The following is a 14666-nucleotide window of genomic DNA, read 5'->3' as shown; positions in this document are numbered from 1 at the left end:
GCTTCCACTGGATTATCCGCTCCCACCTCCGCTAGGTTTACTCTGTCAAATCGAGTTTGCATTTTAAATGGGAATTTGACAAGACGGGCAATTTGTCTGCTGACGAGGTTAATGGGTGTTAGCCCTGCAGACTAGGGAGAGGGATCCCATGCCTTCACAAGGCCTGGCCTCTGCCCAGATCAATGACCCTTGGCTGCTGTTCCCTGCTCCACTGCAGTCACGCTGGGCCTCCCTGTGTCCAGAGGCTGTCCCTGTGTCTGGCTTGCCACTTCCAGGCAGTCTTCCTGAAAGCACCCTGCCCTAAGCCACCATCTACTGCTCAGGCTGACTGATAGCCCACTGTGCCTGAACTCCCTAGGGCAAGGCCTGTCTGCTCCTCAGAATGGGTTCCTGAGGACTGGGACATGTCAACCCCTCTCAGACCCAGATTTCTAGAACAGGGACAAGTTTCCCACCCAGAACTGGGATCCCAAGTTCTGGACAATGTCTCCTCCATCCTGCCTCTCTGCCATCTCCTTCTTCCATGTGGCACTAGAGATGGAGCCAGGAGGGCTGGTGCCACATCCTGAGTTTCAGTGATGGCATATGGGCAGGTTAGCAAGAAAAAGAGTAAAAGCCACACCTCCAAACCTGGAGCCCCATCCAAACCAAGCCCCAACATGGGGCTCCTGGGGGAGCTGGAGAACCCTTCGGAAACTTCTTGATAGGGCCATAGTTGACCTCCCACAAGGGGTCCTTCCCTGCCCAGATCTCCCCACACCAAGGTTGGTGTTCTTGCTTAGCAAGAACCCAGATTGTGGGACCCCTGCCAGAGCCAAGGAGCTGGACCAGGCTGAGATGAGTTTGAGTTGTGGGAGAAGATGCCTCGCCTCCCCCTCCTCCTGAGGGCCCAGTGCCCTTCCCCGCCCCGGCTAATGTGCCACAATTACCTCCTAAGTGCCCAAACAAATGTGGCTGCTGGGGAAAGTGACACGGGCTCCAGGTGATGGATTCGTGCCATCGGGGAGCCGGGCGGAGCGGGCCCCGAGCGGGGGGGCAACACTAATATTGTATCAGCGTCGGCGCCAGCGCCACGAGCCGGTGATGAATATGTGTCACTTTACACGGCGCACACTCGGGGGCCTGGCTGCGCAGGCATGGAAAATAGAGTGTCTGGGATTAATGATATTGAAAATGATAGAGAGCAGATTGGAAATGGCTTCGCCCGCCCGACCCGCGGAGATGGAAACGTACCTCACAGCTATCTGCCCAGGCCTGGCCCCCCCTGCCCCCCCCACCTTCCACCAGTCACAGAGGCACTCAATGAGGACCCTGAGTTCTGGCCTCACCACCAGATTCTTGGGATGGCACTTGTGGGGTTGGTTATACCTGTGAGCAGATAAATAGTACCAAGGAAATCTCAGCCCCTGAGTGACTTTTGACCTTGGTCCCAAATGGATCAGAGCCAGGCACCCAGTGAATCTTGACCTTGGCCAAAGACCAAGCCCTGACCCCCAGTTCCAGCTGAGCTCTGCTTCTGGCCACAAATTGAGCCCGCTAAAGCCTAAGTCTCTCATAAGACCATAAAGGCTAGAGTAGTGGGGTAGGAGAGGTGTGGAATGAGGCAGGAGAGTATGGATGTCTTAGTGTAGTGTAGTGACCCTGATCCCACTGCTGGAGAGGAGCTCAGTGCCCAGTCTGTTACTGCATGGTATGGGCTCATGAGTAAGTAAGCAAGTGAACAGGTGTCTTCACAATTGATTTCATTTTAAGTCTTTAACTATGGTGGTGTTTATGCCTGTGTGTGTGTATGTGTGTGTATCTGATCATAAACGTACCTGTGGGGTTGGGGATTAGTGTAGTGTGTGCAGGAATATGTGTAACTGGGATTGTCTTTTTGTATGCCTTGGTGTTTACAGGTATCTATGGGGGATTCAGGAGTTCCCAGATGGTGCAAACGGTTACTGTGTGTGATGGTTATGTTTGTATGTCAACTTGGTTAGGCCTGGTTGAGTGGCTGGGCAGCTGGTGGTAGTATTCCCGATGATGAGACTGGCAATCAACTCCATGGTGGGATCTATCACAAGCAGCTGAGTACGCTGCCCTTGGGATGTGGTCTGCTTCCCATGTATAAGCAGGAGCTTTGGGAATGGTCTCTAGCCTATGGCACGCTTGGACCCTGCATGTAGCCGTGTCATTGCTCAGCCGCCTGCTATGCTCTGCCGACCTTGGAACTTACAATGGACTTAAGTTAATGGCCTGCCGTGTGGTTTGGTAACATCAGGACTGTGCCTTTTTTACTTGTCAACCTTGGGGCTTCTCAGTCTCAGCAGCCAGCAGCTGTCTGAGTGAAGAAATGCCTCTAGCTCCATTGGGCCGGGAACAGGCGGTAGAGCTGAACCCCAGGGTTGAGGGACCTTCACCCAACCCCTAGAGCCTGGCACTTTGAACTTGGACTTAAAGCCTCCAAATTGTAAGAATAAACTCCTGTTTGTTAAGACCATTCCATTTGTGGTATACATTCTTGTCAGAGCGGCACTAGGTAACCAGAACACTGTGCTTGGTTGTTAACCAAAAAGTTGGAGGTTGGAGTCAATCCAGAGGCTCCCTGGTGATCTACTTCCAAAAAGTCAGCTGTTGAAAGCCTTCTGGTACACAGTTCTCTGACATATATAAGGTCTCCATGAGTTAGAATTGACTTCTTTTTAAAAGAAGGATTCTGTGTCTGTGTGAATGTGTGTGTGTGTCTGTGAGGGTGTATGTATGTTCACCCACAGAAGGAGGGACTACACTGTGTGGGTTTTAGTCAATGAAAATGCTCTTCTATGAGGCCTGACCCTGAGTATGAGCTAAATTCCCAACATTAGGAAAAGATGCCTTTCTCTTTGGAAAAGATGCCTTTCTCTTTGGAAAAGATTTTGTTGTACTGGGATTTCAACAAATTTGCCAGATGGACAGCAATGCTAAGATTATCAGTCCAGCTTCAACATCCATTCCAACATCAGTCTCCATCCAAACCAAGGCCAGAAGGATGCATCTACATGAACACCATCCATTCAATGTTTCTTGAGGGTTCATGACGGGGCAGGTACAGTCTTTTCACTGATGAACAAGACTTCGTAGAAGTACAGTCTATCAGTGGTGGCAGATAATTAACAAGCAAACAGCCATATAAACAAATAATGGCATAGTATTAAAAGTGCTACAAAACAAATATTCAGAAGGCCATGGTAGAGTATAATGGGGTGACCCATTGTTACATAAGGTGGTCAGGGTCAGCTTCTCTATGCAGGTGACATCTGAGCTGAGGAAGAAGGAACCAGTCATATGGAAAGAGGTGAACATGAAGTACAAAGGCCCTGGGTATGTTCTAGCTCTTGTCAGGAGACTAGCATAGCTGGACTAGAGCAAGTAATCAGGTGACAGGTAGGAGGAGAGGGCAGGGCCAGAACAGGTGAGGCCTCATAAACCAGGATGAGGGGTTTAGGTTTTGTTCTTAGTGGGATGTGGAGCCATTGAAGGGTTTTAAGCCCATGAAAACAGTGTAAGAAATCAAATGATGTATTATATTGGGCAAATCTGCTGGAAAAAGAACTCTTGAAAGTCTTAAAAAGCAAAAATTCACTTTGAGGACTAAGGTGCACCTGACCCAAACTATGATATTTTCAATCACCTCATATACATGTGAAAGCTGGACAATGAATAAGAAAGACTGAAGAAGAATTAATGCCTTTGAAATGTGATGTTAGCTAAGAATATTGAATATACCATGGATTGTCAGAAGAACAAAAAAAATCTGTCTTGGAAGAAGTACAGCTAGAATGATCCTTAGAAGAAAAATGGCCAGACTGCATCTCTCCTACTTTGGTCATGTTATTAAGAGGGACCAGTCCCTGGAGAAGGACATCATACTTGGTAAAGCAGAGGGTCAGCCAAAAAGGGGCAGATCCTCAACTAGATGGATTGACACCTTGCAACAATGGGCTCAAACATAGCAACGATTGGGAGGATGGTGCAGGCCGGGCAGTGTTTTGTTCTATTGTACGTAAGGTTGATGTGAGTCGGAACTGACTCGATAGCACCTAACAACAACAAGCAAGCAAGAGAGTGACATGATTATATTTGCTTTTTTCAAAAGCTATTCTGCTGAATGGGGGAATAATTGGAGGTATCAAGAGTAGAAACAGGGAAACTTTCCAGGAGGTTCCAGTATCAGCACCAGGCCTAGAATGCACATTCTCCCAGCACCATCAGCGTGCCATGGCCACACTGAGACCACCATCCCACGCTTCACTGTGTCCTTCCCAGAAGCTTCTCTGGGGCTTTGGCTCACCATCCACACTCCCCCCAGTCCTCTCTATCTTTCCTTGCCTGGACCCTGCCCTCTGCCTCCCTCTCTTTTGCATGGGTTCTACTGGAAATGCTTTCTCCCCATGACCACTTGAGCCTTCCCAGCCCTACTCTGATCTGAAGAGCCAGTCTTAAGGCTAAGCGTTCCTATAAAGACAGGAGCAAAGAAGGGCACCTCAAACTATTGGTCACAAGTCCTCAGTCTCAAGGTGAAGCATCAGTACCAGAGCCCCCAAGGGCAGGCTCACACCTGTTTTATTATATATTAGTGGGAATTCTGAACAGCCCCCAATGCCCAGTGTCCTCACTGGGTCCTATCACCCTATTCTGAGGCTCCCCTCCCTGTATCTGCCCCACAGGCTGTGAGCCGCTGGTGGGGGTGAAAACTGGATGTCTGGTTCACCACTAGCACAGGGCTGGCACTTGGGAAGCCTACAGGAAATTTGAGTGGAGGGATACTACTTGCAGGAGGTCCCACATTGGATGGGGCAGAGCTTGGGTGACCTGACTCCACCCCTAGGCTCAGCCCCACGCCTTCCTGTCCAGGTGCCTGGAGCCACTGGCTGACTCCCTGTTGGCATCGACCTTTGTATTTAGAGGAGGAAGGAAGAGAGGGATGAGCTCTCTCTGGGCTTCCTCTCTCTCTGTTTCTGTCTGCTCACCAGCTCTCTCTCAATCTCTCTTGCTATGGCTGCCCCTTTCTCTCTCTCCTTCCCTGCCTCTCTCTCCCTGAGTCATTTGCAGAGCGGAGATGGCCTAGCCCATCTGGGAGCGAGAGCGCGGCCGGTGACGGAGGCGCAGGTAATAGCCGAGTGGAGGAGAGAGACGTGGAAATTTATGACATTGAAAATGACTGAGAGAGAGAATGTGTGTGTGAGTGTGGGAGAAGGAGAGGGCAGGAGGAGGTGGAACAGGGAGAAGGAGGGAGCACGCCAGCTCTGGCTCTCTCTTGCTCTCTCTCTCATATACAAACACCACACTCCACCTGGGACCCTACCTCTCCCCCTCCAGTGGAGTAGAGAGGAGAGGGCATGGGGGACGGCGAAGGTAGCTACCAGCCCAGAGAGAAAGACAGACAGATGGTAGACGGACAAACAGAGATCAAATGGAAGATGGGTAGAGACAGGAGCATGCGAGACCAGGAGACAGAGCCAGGCTGAGAATCACTGTGGGAAAGAGGCCGGGGTTCTATCTTTAGTGTCTGACTGATCCTGCCTTGCTCCCACCCCTGTCAGGGCTCTGATCTGAGGATAGGAGTGTCCCCATGACATAACGTACCATGGAGTCTGAGCTGCAAGAGCCCTCAGAGGTCGTCTTAGGGATGAGGCCCAGAAAGGGCCAGAACATGCCCCAGGTTGCACAACAGGTCAGTGGCTGAGCTGACCTGAACCCAGGACTCCGTCCTCTCAGCATGGCCCTGTCTCCCGCAGGTACTGAGATGTAGGGAACTGAAGCAGATGGACTAGATCTTGTAACCACCCCCAACAGCCCCTCATCTGAGCCAAGGCAGGCAGAGGAATAGCCAGGATGACCTCCCCACATCCCCTAGCAGTCAGGGGAAAATCCTTCCCTGGGGTGTTAAGCCCATAATCCCCTCTGCCCCAACCACCCCCAGACCACCCAGAATGTTGTTGCTAGGACAGGAGTAATTAGACACCCTTCAGAGAGCTGAGCCGCCCCCCAGCCACTTGAGATCCAACAGACTGCACTCTACCCTGGCCTCAGCCCTGCTCTGCCACCTCTTGCCTCTAAAGCTGCTCCGTTGCCTGTGAATCCCTGTGTCTTAAGCCAGGGTTTGGCTTTTTGCTCAGGTCCCTTCCCCCTCTGGGCCTCAGTTTCATCATCTATAAAATGGGGATAATACTACTCACCTAAGCCATCTCCAGGTTTCTGGGTGGCGTAACAGTGAAGTGCTCAACTACTAATAGAAAGGTTGGCAATTCAAACTCACCCAAAGATGCCTTGGAATAAAGGCCTGGACATCTACTTCTGAAAAATTAGCCATGGAAAACAGTCCTACTCTGCAACACATGGGGTCACAAACTCGACAACTGGGACTGGATGCTCATCCCATGGGCTAGAGAAGCAATGCCAGGGCTAGGGGCAGAATCCTTACTCTAGCCAAATCTTTGGTTTTTCTCTATTGAGGAACATGGGTCTCTTAACTTCAGAGTGGCTCTCATCATATCTGGCTGACTTTATGGGGGAGGGTGGAGGAGGCAGGGGACACACACACACACACAGGCACGCGCGCGCGCGCGCACGTGCGCGCGAAGTCATCTCCCATGGGAGCTGATGTATCAAGTATTCAAAGGGCAGATGCAGAAATATGGTGGGGCAGAGAGTGGTGGGGCTTCACCCAGGCACACGGCTGAAGAGGCCTGAGCCAGGCCCTGGCCCTGCACCAGGCCCACTTGCCAAAGGAGGGCAGGACAGATACCTTAGAACACTTAGAGACCCTAACCACTCCCATTTTCACTGGGCCTCCTCCCTCAGCTCTGAAGCCTAACTCTGAAAGTTTGTCTGAATTTCCCCAAGAGGAAGGAAAAAGAGGTTACCCTCCTCCCCCCACAACAACTCCAAAGCTGCTGCCCCTTTCTCCCCTGCAGCCTTCCATGGAGGCTGCATCCTCTCCCCTTTTCCCTCCCTCCCTGCTCTGCAGCCCTCTCAGCTGGAAAATGTTCTTGGATTAATTCCTCCCAATTTAGGACATTTAAAGAAGATATATAGTGCAGTGGTTGAAAGCACAAGCTTTGGGCCAGAAAGGCCCCAGATCACAGCTCTGCCCTTTGGCTATGTGACCTTGGGCTTTTCACTTAATTTGTTTGAGTGTTAGTCTCTCATTTGGCTATGAAAGGCCTCCAGGATTGTGGTGAGCATTACATGAAGTCACTGTATGTAAAGTGCTTGGCACATAGGAGGTGTTTGGCAAACAGCAGCTGGCAGCTGGCCTCTCGGTACCGCATTGATCTGTGTCCTATCTTTCTGCTGCACTTAAAAGGATGAGGGTGAGAGCTGAGAGCAGGGAGAAAAAGAAGAGCAATAGCAGCAACATCAGGAGGCTCCTGCTCACTTAGAAGAGATAAAGCCAAAGCTACAGTGGGAGAGACTCAAGTTAGCCCTCAGAGGGACTTCCTGGTCTGAGACCTGGAAGAAAACACATTTTAACTGCCTTGCCTGGTCCAGTGTACTCCAAGGCCCATAACATCATCCTAGAAGCAGTACCGAAGTGGCAGCAGCCGCCTTGCCTGGGGAGCAGTGGGGGAGGTGAAGAGTTCACTGGGCTCACAGGCTACAGGCTGAGGGCCTCCCACCCAGCCCCCCATGCTGTGCCCCGGCCCAGCCCATCATGGCCGCATAAAAGGTGACGGATGGTTAATGGGGGAGATAACGGGATTCATAAGGGAAATTTATCGGTCACTCCGGTGGTATAAATATGTTTATAGCAGACCAAAGGGAAATGAAGAAGCCCCAATAAATCACCATGAAGCCACCAGCCACTAATAGGCGAGCGGCAGTGGGAACCCCAGCATTGGTGCTTGCAGACACCCCCTCTGGCTGCCCACTTAATGGCATAGCAGGGCTGCAGACTCATCATGCTGGGCGCCCAGCCCACATCATGGCAGGAATAAGACCCCAGGGGCTGCCCCTGCTGGCCTGCTGGACTTGGGCTGCCCTGCCTGCCAAGCAATGCCCCCTCAGTGGAGCTGGGCTGCGCCAGACGGGAAGGGAAGAGGATACAGGGCAGTTGGGTGTAGAGAAAGTACTGGGAGATGTGAAATGTTTATATAAAAGCGGATGACACTGCACCCATTTTACAGATAAGCAGCCAGAAGCTCAGCAGTGAAGAGGCTTGGCTGGGGTGACACACCTAGGAAGAGAAAGGCTCTGATTGGAAAGCTCAGACTCTGTCTCCTACCGCCCCCCAAGGTCCTTCTTTAGTGTTCCTTGGGGTTCCCTGCCCCACAGGGGGCCTAGGATTCCAGGGGTCCTGCATTCAAGGTAGAGACTCTGGGCCTTAGGCTCCCCTGCGCAGTAAGGAACCGGACTTAGTCACTATGTGTAACCTCGCCCTAGCTGAAGAGTTGCTTGAAGCTTTCAATCTGACCTGCACAGAGTACTTCACATTCGACTCACCCATCTCCTATAAAGATTATAGCCTAGAAAACCCGATGGGGCAAGTTCTCCTCTATCATATAGGGTTGCTGTGAGTTAGAATCTACTCAACTGGCACCTAGCAAACAACTCTCATCCAAACTGTGGACCCTTCTACCCTACTGTTTTGGCCACAGCTTCAGTGTAAGGTCCCTCCCGAGCCGGCTCACTCCTTCACTCATTTGCTCAGCAAAACGGAGCTTATGGAGTGCCCTCAGCATGGCGCAATACTGGCCAAGGCGGGCAAGGTCCTACCTTCATGGTGCTCCCAGCCCGATGGAGAAGTCAGGCCTGGATCATGGAACAGAGTAGGGTGCAGAGACTAAGCAGACACAGGAACTAGGGGCCCTAATCCAGCCCAGGGGTGTGGCAACCAGGGGAATTGGTTGCTTCCAAGCAGAGAATCACAGAATGAGTAGGAACCAGGTAGAAAAAGCATTTCCAGAGAAAGGAATAGCTTGGGTCAGAGGGGAGGTGGGGCAGACAGGACTCTGGGCCCTCTCCAGCTGGTGTCACATTCCCCCCCCCCAAGTCTCTCATTTCTGTCCCTGCCACGCTAAGGGGCCACCCAGACACCCCCCACACCAGGCTCCATCTTTACTTTGTCTCTGTCTCTGGTCACCTCCTCCCTCTTCTCATGGTCGTGCTGTCCAGTGTGCTATTCTGCTCCTGGACACTGCTGCTTCCTGCTCCCCAGTTTCCTGCCAGGACAGGGCCCAGCACCTCTGCAAACTGCCTCCCCATCACTTTCTGGGCCCAGATTTATCCCCAAGCCCCCAGTCTGGTGGCCGCCTCCCCAGTGTCCCAGCCAGAGGTCTGGCCTCTCCAGGCTATGAAGGGCTTGGGCGTCTGCACTGATACTAGGAAGACGGGCAGCGGGGCTTTTGCGGCCTTGAGGGCTCCCATTTCCCTGGCTCTGGGAGGCAGAGGGAGAAAAGCTGCCTTTGCCCGAGTCTGGGTCTCTGCGTGTCCCTCTATACCTCTCTTTCTCGGTCTCTCCTTCTTGTCTCAGTTTTCTTCTCCATCTCTGCCTATCTCTCCAGGTCTCTCTCCTCGTCACTCTCTCCCTTCTGATCTCGGGCTCCGCTTCTCCCCGGCCCTCTCCCTCCAGAGGGTCCCCCCTCCCCCGCCGGGCGGGGGAAATCGCTCCGTAAATAGGCGGATGGCCCCGGGCGCTCAGGGCGCAGACACTCGTTTTTAGAGCCGGTAATTGACTCCTTTCAGTTGATAATTCATGGCTTGCATATGCGCTTTAATGCGGGCGCCCGGGGAGGCGCGGCGGGCGGGGCGGCCCAGAGCTCAGTGCACGCGGCCGAGTGGCCGGGGAGCGAGCCGGCCTCTGGCCTGATTCCTATTGGGGCTGTTGGGCCGTCTTCCTCCGGGGTTCCGTCTGTTCGACCCAACAGAGACCAGGTCAGGGTGGCGGAATCGGGAGGTGCAGTGGGTGGGATCAGGGGCGTTGGGAGGGTAGGGAGCGCAGGGACAATCTTTAAATTGAGCCCCCCCCCCCATTGCCTAGGGGCAATCTCTAAATTGTGCCCCCTCCCCAATTTCTAGATGAATAGGCATTGGTCGCGGCGACGCGTCAGCAGAAATGCTTCCCGCCTTTTATCCAACTGCTCAGTCAGGTGCCTTTCATTTTTGTGGCGCCTCGGGATGTCATTCCGCGCCTCCTCTGGCGCCCCCTTCGACTTGCGCCCGGGGCAAGTGCACCCCCCGCCCCCACCCGCTCCAGGTGGGATGGAAAGGCCTAGACAGCCCCTGGACGCGCGGGGGCGACGCAGCTCTGACTGGCCGAGCCTTCGGACTGAATGGGCACCGGACACCATCTCCGTCCTTTACCCCTCTCCCCCTTAGAGACCCCAAAGGGAAACTGAGTCCCAGAATGGGGATAGGTTTTCCCAGCGTCTCACAGCGCAGAACCCAAACCAGAACTCAAGGCACTCTCTCCCCAAAGGATCCTAGCCAGCAGGCGCCATCCCAGTCTTTGTAGAACTGCCCCTCATTTAGGGAATTTCTTCCAGTTTCTAAGCTAAATTCCTGGGCTGGAGTGACTGAATCTGTACAGGAGGTGGGAGTGGAACACAAGTCCCCTCCCATCTGTTTCTTCATCTTCTGTGTGTCTGTTTCAGGCTGTGGCTGTGGCAGATGTAATAATAAGTCCCGTCTTACAGATGAAGAAACCGAGGCTTAGGGAAGTTGGGAAGCTTGCCAAAGTCAGAGAGGAGGTAAAGCTAGAACCTGGATCTGTGTGTGTGTGTGGGGGGGGGGGGGGGGGGGGGGGGGAAGAGGAAGAGAGAGAGAGAGAGAGAGAGATAAAATGGGAAGGGGAAGAGGTTGGTGAGGGGCTCTGAGTCACAGGAGCCACACTGAGTGATTTCAGCTGAAAATGGTGCTGGTCAGGAACAGAGATACTACAGGAACTGGACCTCGAGGTGGGGGAGAAGAGGGTTGCTGATTCCAAGCACCAGCTCAAGAGAAACCAGCCTAGAGGGACATCTGGCCCCAGGATGGGGCTTATCATTTATTCAGCCTGGTAGACTAGTATCTGCCACCCCCTTTTCCCAGGCTAATTTTAGCCAAAACTGGAATTCTGTCCACACCTCTTAAAATAAGCAAATATTTAACTCAAAGCTAGAGCATCTGGCATATTCTTGTGTCCCCCATCTCTGTCTCCCTGTCTGCTTGTTTCTTTCATATGTGAAACGGAGTTTGGACTAAGGGATTTAACTGGTGAAGCTTTGATGACCAGTGGCTCTGAGGGTGGATGCATTGGACAGCTAAGCTGCATGAAGTTCAATGCTGCCCTCTGGTGTCCAGAATTTTGCAGCTGGTGGGATGCAGAAAGAGGAGGCAGTACTTGAGAAAACCTCTCCACTCCCACCTTCCTCAAGCCCCTCAGGCTTCTATCTTATGGGGGAGAGAGGGCAGGGCATGGACTCTACAAACCCTGTCTCAAAGGAAACCACTGGACTCCTCTAGGAAAGATCTTAGACTTTGTGGTAGAGCCAGGAGAGTGAACACAATGAGGTCAGCAATAGCCCTGTCCAACCCTCTCCTGAACACCCCAAATGGTTCCTTCCAGTGCAGGCTGAGTCCAGTCTGCCCCTCTGATATGATTCCTCGGGCCTTTGTTTTAGTTAAACTCAGATATTTTTCTGCCTGAAAATCCACCATTTGGGTTCAGAGGAGATACTCAATATAGGATGGATGGAAGGGATGAATTCCATTCCTTTGCATTGAGATGATACCTTCAGAAAGTCTGTGCTATGAAGCACAAAAAGGAATGAGTTCATTAGTTTGCCTAGTTGGCTGGAAGTAGGACTGCAGGGAAATAGGATAGAGGAAATGAGAAGTTTTGATGTGGGAGGACCTCTAGAGAGTTCAGATGAAGGGAAGGTCTTTGAGGAGTAGAGGCATCAAGGAAGGCTTCTTGGAGGAAGTGACTTTTGACATAGGGCTTAAAGGGTGGAGAAACAGTGAAGATGTTCAGGTGGAGGGAGTGGCATAAACAAAGGTACAGAGGTAGAAAAAACAGATGCACTTGCACTGGCAAGAAGACTCCAGTTTCAGGGAATGGAGGAAGGTGGTACCATGGGGGTAGTGGAAAAGGATCTTGGGAAGGTGCTAAATCCAGGCTGAGAAATGAACATTTCATGGGAAAAGCACTAGATTGTGAGCCAGGGGTCTGAGTCTTATTCCAGGGTCTTATCTAACTGAGTTTCACTCCCTTAGCCTTGCTCTCTGAAACTTTCTCTAGACAATAGTAGCAGCCATGACACACTCTTAATCATGGCAGTACCTACTCATAGCTTACACAATGGTCAAGCTGCCAGGTACCATGGACCTTTCTGAGTCTAATCCTCTCAATTTGCAGATGAAAGAACTGAGGCCCAGACAGAGACCTCAGCAAGCCAGTGACAGAGCCAGGACTTGGACCCAGGTCTTTTACCTCTCAGTTTGGGGCTCTTACCCCTCTGCTACAATCTGGGGGTAGCATCTGGAGGACTGAGCTGGAGGAGATCAGCTGGAGGCAGAAGACCACCAAGAGGCCTTTCCTCAGACTATAGATCACAAGGTTGTCCAGTCAGAAAGTTTATTGAGCACCCCTCACCCCGCTCTCCATCTTGGGCCAATCTGGAGAGTCCACATATTGAATACCCACACAGAAGGAACACAAGGAAAAGAAATCTGGTGGGCTTTTGGGAGGAAGAGACAGGAAAAGGAAGGCACATCAGTAGTAGACTTGAATGAGGATCTAGAAGGGCCCCTCCAGGAGGAGAGGCCTATCACTTGGATCCCTGATGGTTCTTGGCCAAGGTCTCCACCTCCTTCATGAACCGGAGACATAGCTCTTCTTCCCATGGTAATGCTATACACTGCACAGCCACCGGAAGTCCCACGGATCCTGCCACCGCCTATTGAGAGTGAGAGAGAGTCAGTACCTGCTTCCTGCTCAGAGGCCCCTTACCTCACTCTCCTCACCACCCATGCTGCTCTAGGCTGGCCTAGGCTATGCATCAGTACAAATATCTCACTCCCAATCTGCATTAAGGTAGAGATGTCCTGGACCTCAGAGTTCCAGGCATCCTCAGCTCTCAGTGAAATCTAGAAAGACTGTTCTGACTTTATTTGTCTATTCTTCAGGGTTAAGGTAAAAACTTGGTCCCCATGCAGAGAGCTGACTCTGTAATGATGAAATATAAAACCGAATATCCACCCAATGTTCTCAGCAAGGGAAAGGATGTGCAGATCTTGAGCCTGGAGCTAGTGTCCTGATGTCCTGATTCAGAATTGGTTATACTTCTGCAGAAAGAAGTAATCCCTGTGCCTTGACCCCAAACATAGACCCAGGAACATGGAGATGGAGGCTGAGTCCCTGCCATGAAATACAAATATACTTGTAGGAATTCAAATTTGTTTTCATTGCTTTATGATGATATCATATGAGCCCTTATTTTTGCCCCTGCCTCTGGAGCCAGACCACCTGACTCTAAGTCCTGGCTCTTCTACTTGAACTGTCTGTGTGGCTTTGGTCAAGTCCCTTAACCTCTCTGGGACTCTGTTTCCTCATTTATAAAATGAGGGTAACCTACTTCATAAGACAGTTGTGGAATTTAAAAAAATATATATGTTGTTATGTTTCACTGAGTTGGACCTGACTCATAGTGACCCCTCCTTGGGTTTCCGAGGCGGTAGCACTACAGAAGTAGATTGCCCAACCTTCCTTCCAAGGAATGGCTGATGGGTTTGAACCGCCAGTCTTCTGGTTAGCGGTCAAGTGCCTTAGGCACTATGCTACCAGAGCTCATATACGTATATATGATATGTATGTTGTTGTTAGGTGCCGTCAGTCATTTCCCACTCATAGCAACCCCAGCAGAATGAACCACCACCCGATCCTGCACCAGCTCCATGATCATTGCTATACTTGAGCCCATTGTCACAGCCACTGTGTCAATCCATCTCGTTGAAGGCCTTCCCCTCTTTTGTCGACCCTCCACCTTACCAAGCGTGCATGACATCCTTCTCCAGGGAACGGTCCCTTCTGACAACATTACCAAAGTAGGTGAGACGAAGTCTGGCCATTCTCTCTTCCAAAGAGCACTCTGGCTGCACTTCCTCCAGGACAGACCTGTTAGTTCTTTCAGCAGCCCACGGTACTTTCAGCATTCTTCACCAGCACCACAACTCAAAAGCCTTCTTCTTCGGTCTTCCTTATTCATTGTCCAGCTCTCACAGGCATACGAGGCAATTGAAAATGTCATGGCTTGTGTCAGGCACACCTTAGTCCTCAAGGAGACATCCTTGCTCCTGAGCACTTGAAAGAGTTCCTTTGCGGCTGACCTGCCCAGTGCTGCATGTCATCTAATGTCCTGACTGCTGCTTCCATTGCCATCGATTATAGAACCAAGCAATGTGAATTCTTTGCCAACCTCAATCTTTTCTCCATTTATCATGATGCTGCTTATTGGTTCAGTTGTAAGGATTTTTGTTTTCTTTACATTGAAACGTAATCCATACTGCAGATGGTATTCTTCAGTCTTCCTCAGTAAGTGCCTCACGTCATCCTCACTTTTGGCAAGCAAAGTTGTATCATCAGCGTATCTCAGGTTGTTAATGATTCTTCCTCCAATCCTGATGCCATGTTTTTCTTCATATAGTCCAGCTTCTCGGATTAT

General features: G+C 51.3%; 1 protein-coding gene across 1 annotated transcript in view; it reads right to left on the bottom strand.

The window, feature by feature from the left end:
* Nucleotides 1-12773: 12773 nt before the first annotated feature.
* LOC103201952 (fatty-acid amide hydrolase 1-like) overlaps nucleotides 12774-14666 on the bottom strand; it is a 39670-nt gene continuing 37777 nt past the window's right edge. The window contains exon 13 of the mRNA XM_007946722.1: nucleotides 12774-12902. Coding sequence (XP_007944913.1) covers nucleotides 12774-12902 — 129 coding nt within the window. The remainder of the gene's footprint in view (nucleotides 12903-14666) is intronic.

Source organism: Orycteropus afer, unplaced genomic scaffold (genome assembly GCF_000298275.1).
Source record: "Orycteropus afer afer isolate SDZICR_OR568_19922 unplaced genomic scaffold, OryAfe1.0 scaffold00169, whole genome shotgun sequence".
Classification (NCBI taxonomy): Eukaryota; Metazoa; Chordata; class Mammalia; order Tubulidentata; family Orycteropodidae; genus Orycteropus; species Orycteropus afer.
Note: the sequence above shows the minus strand (reverse complement) of the source record. Positions and strands in the feature narration are given on the sequence as shown.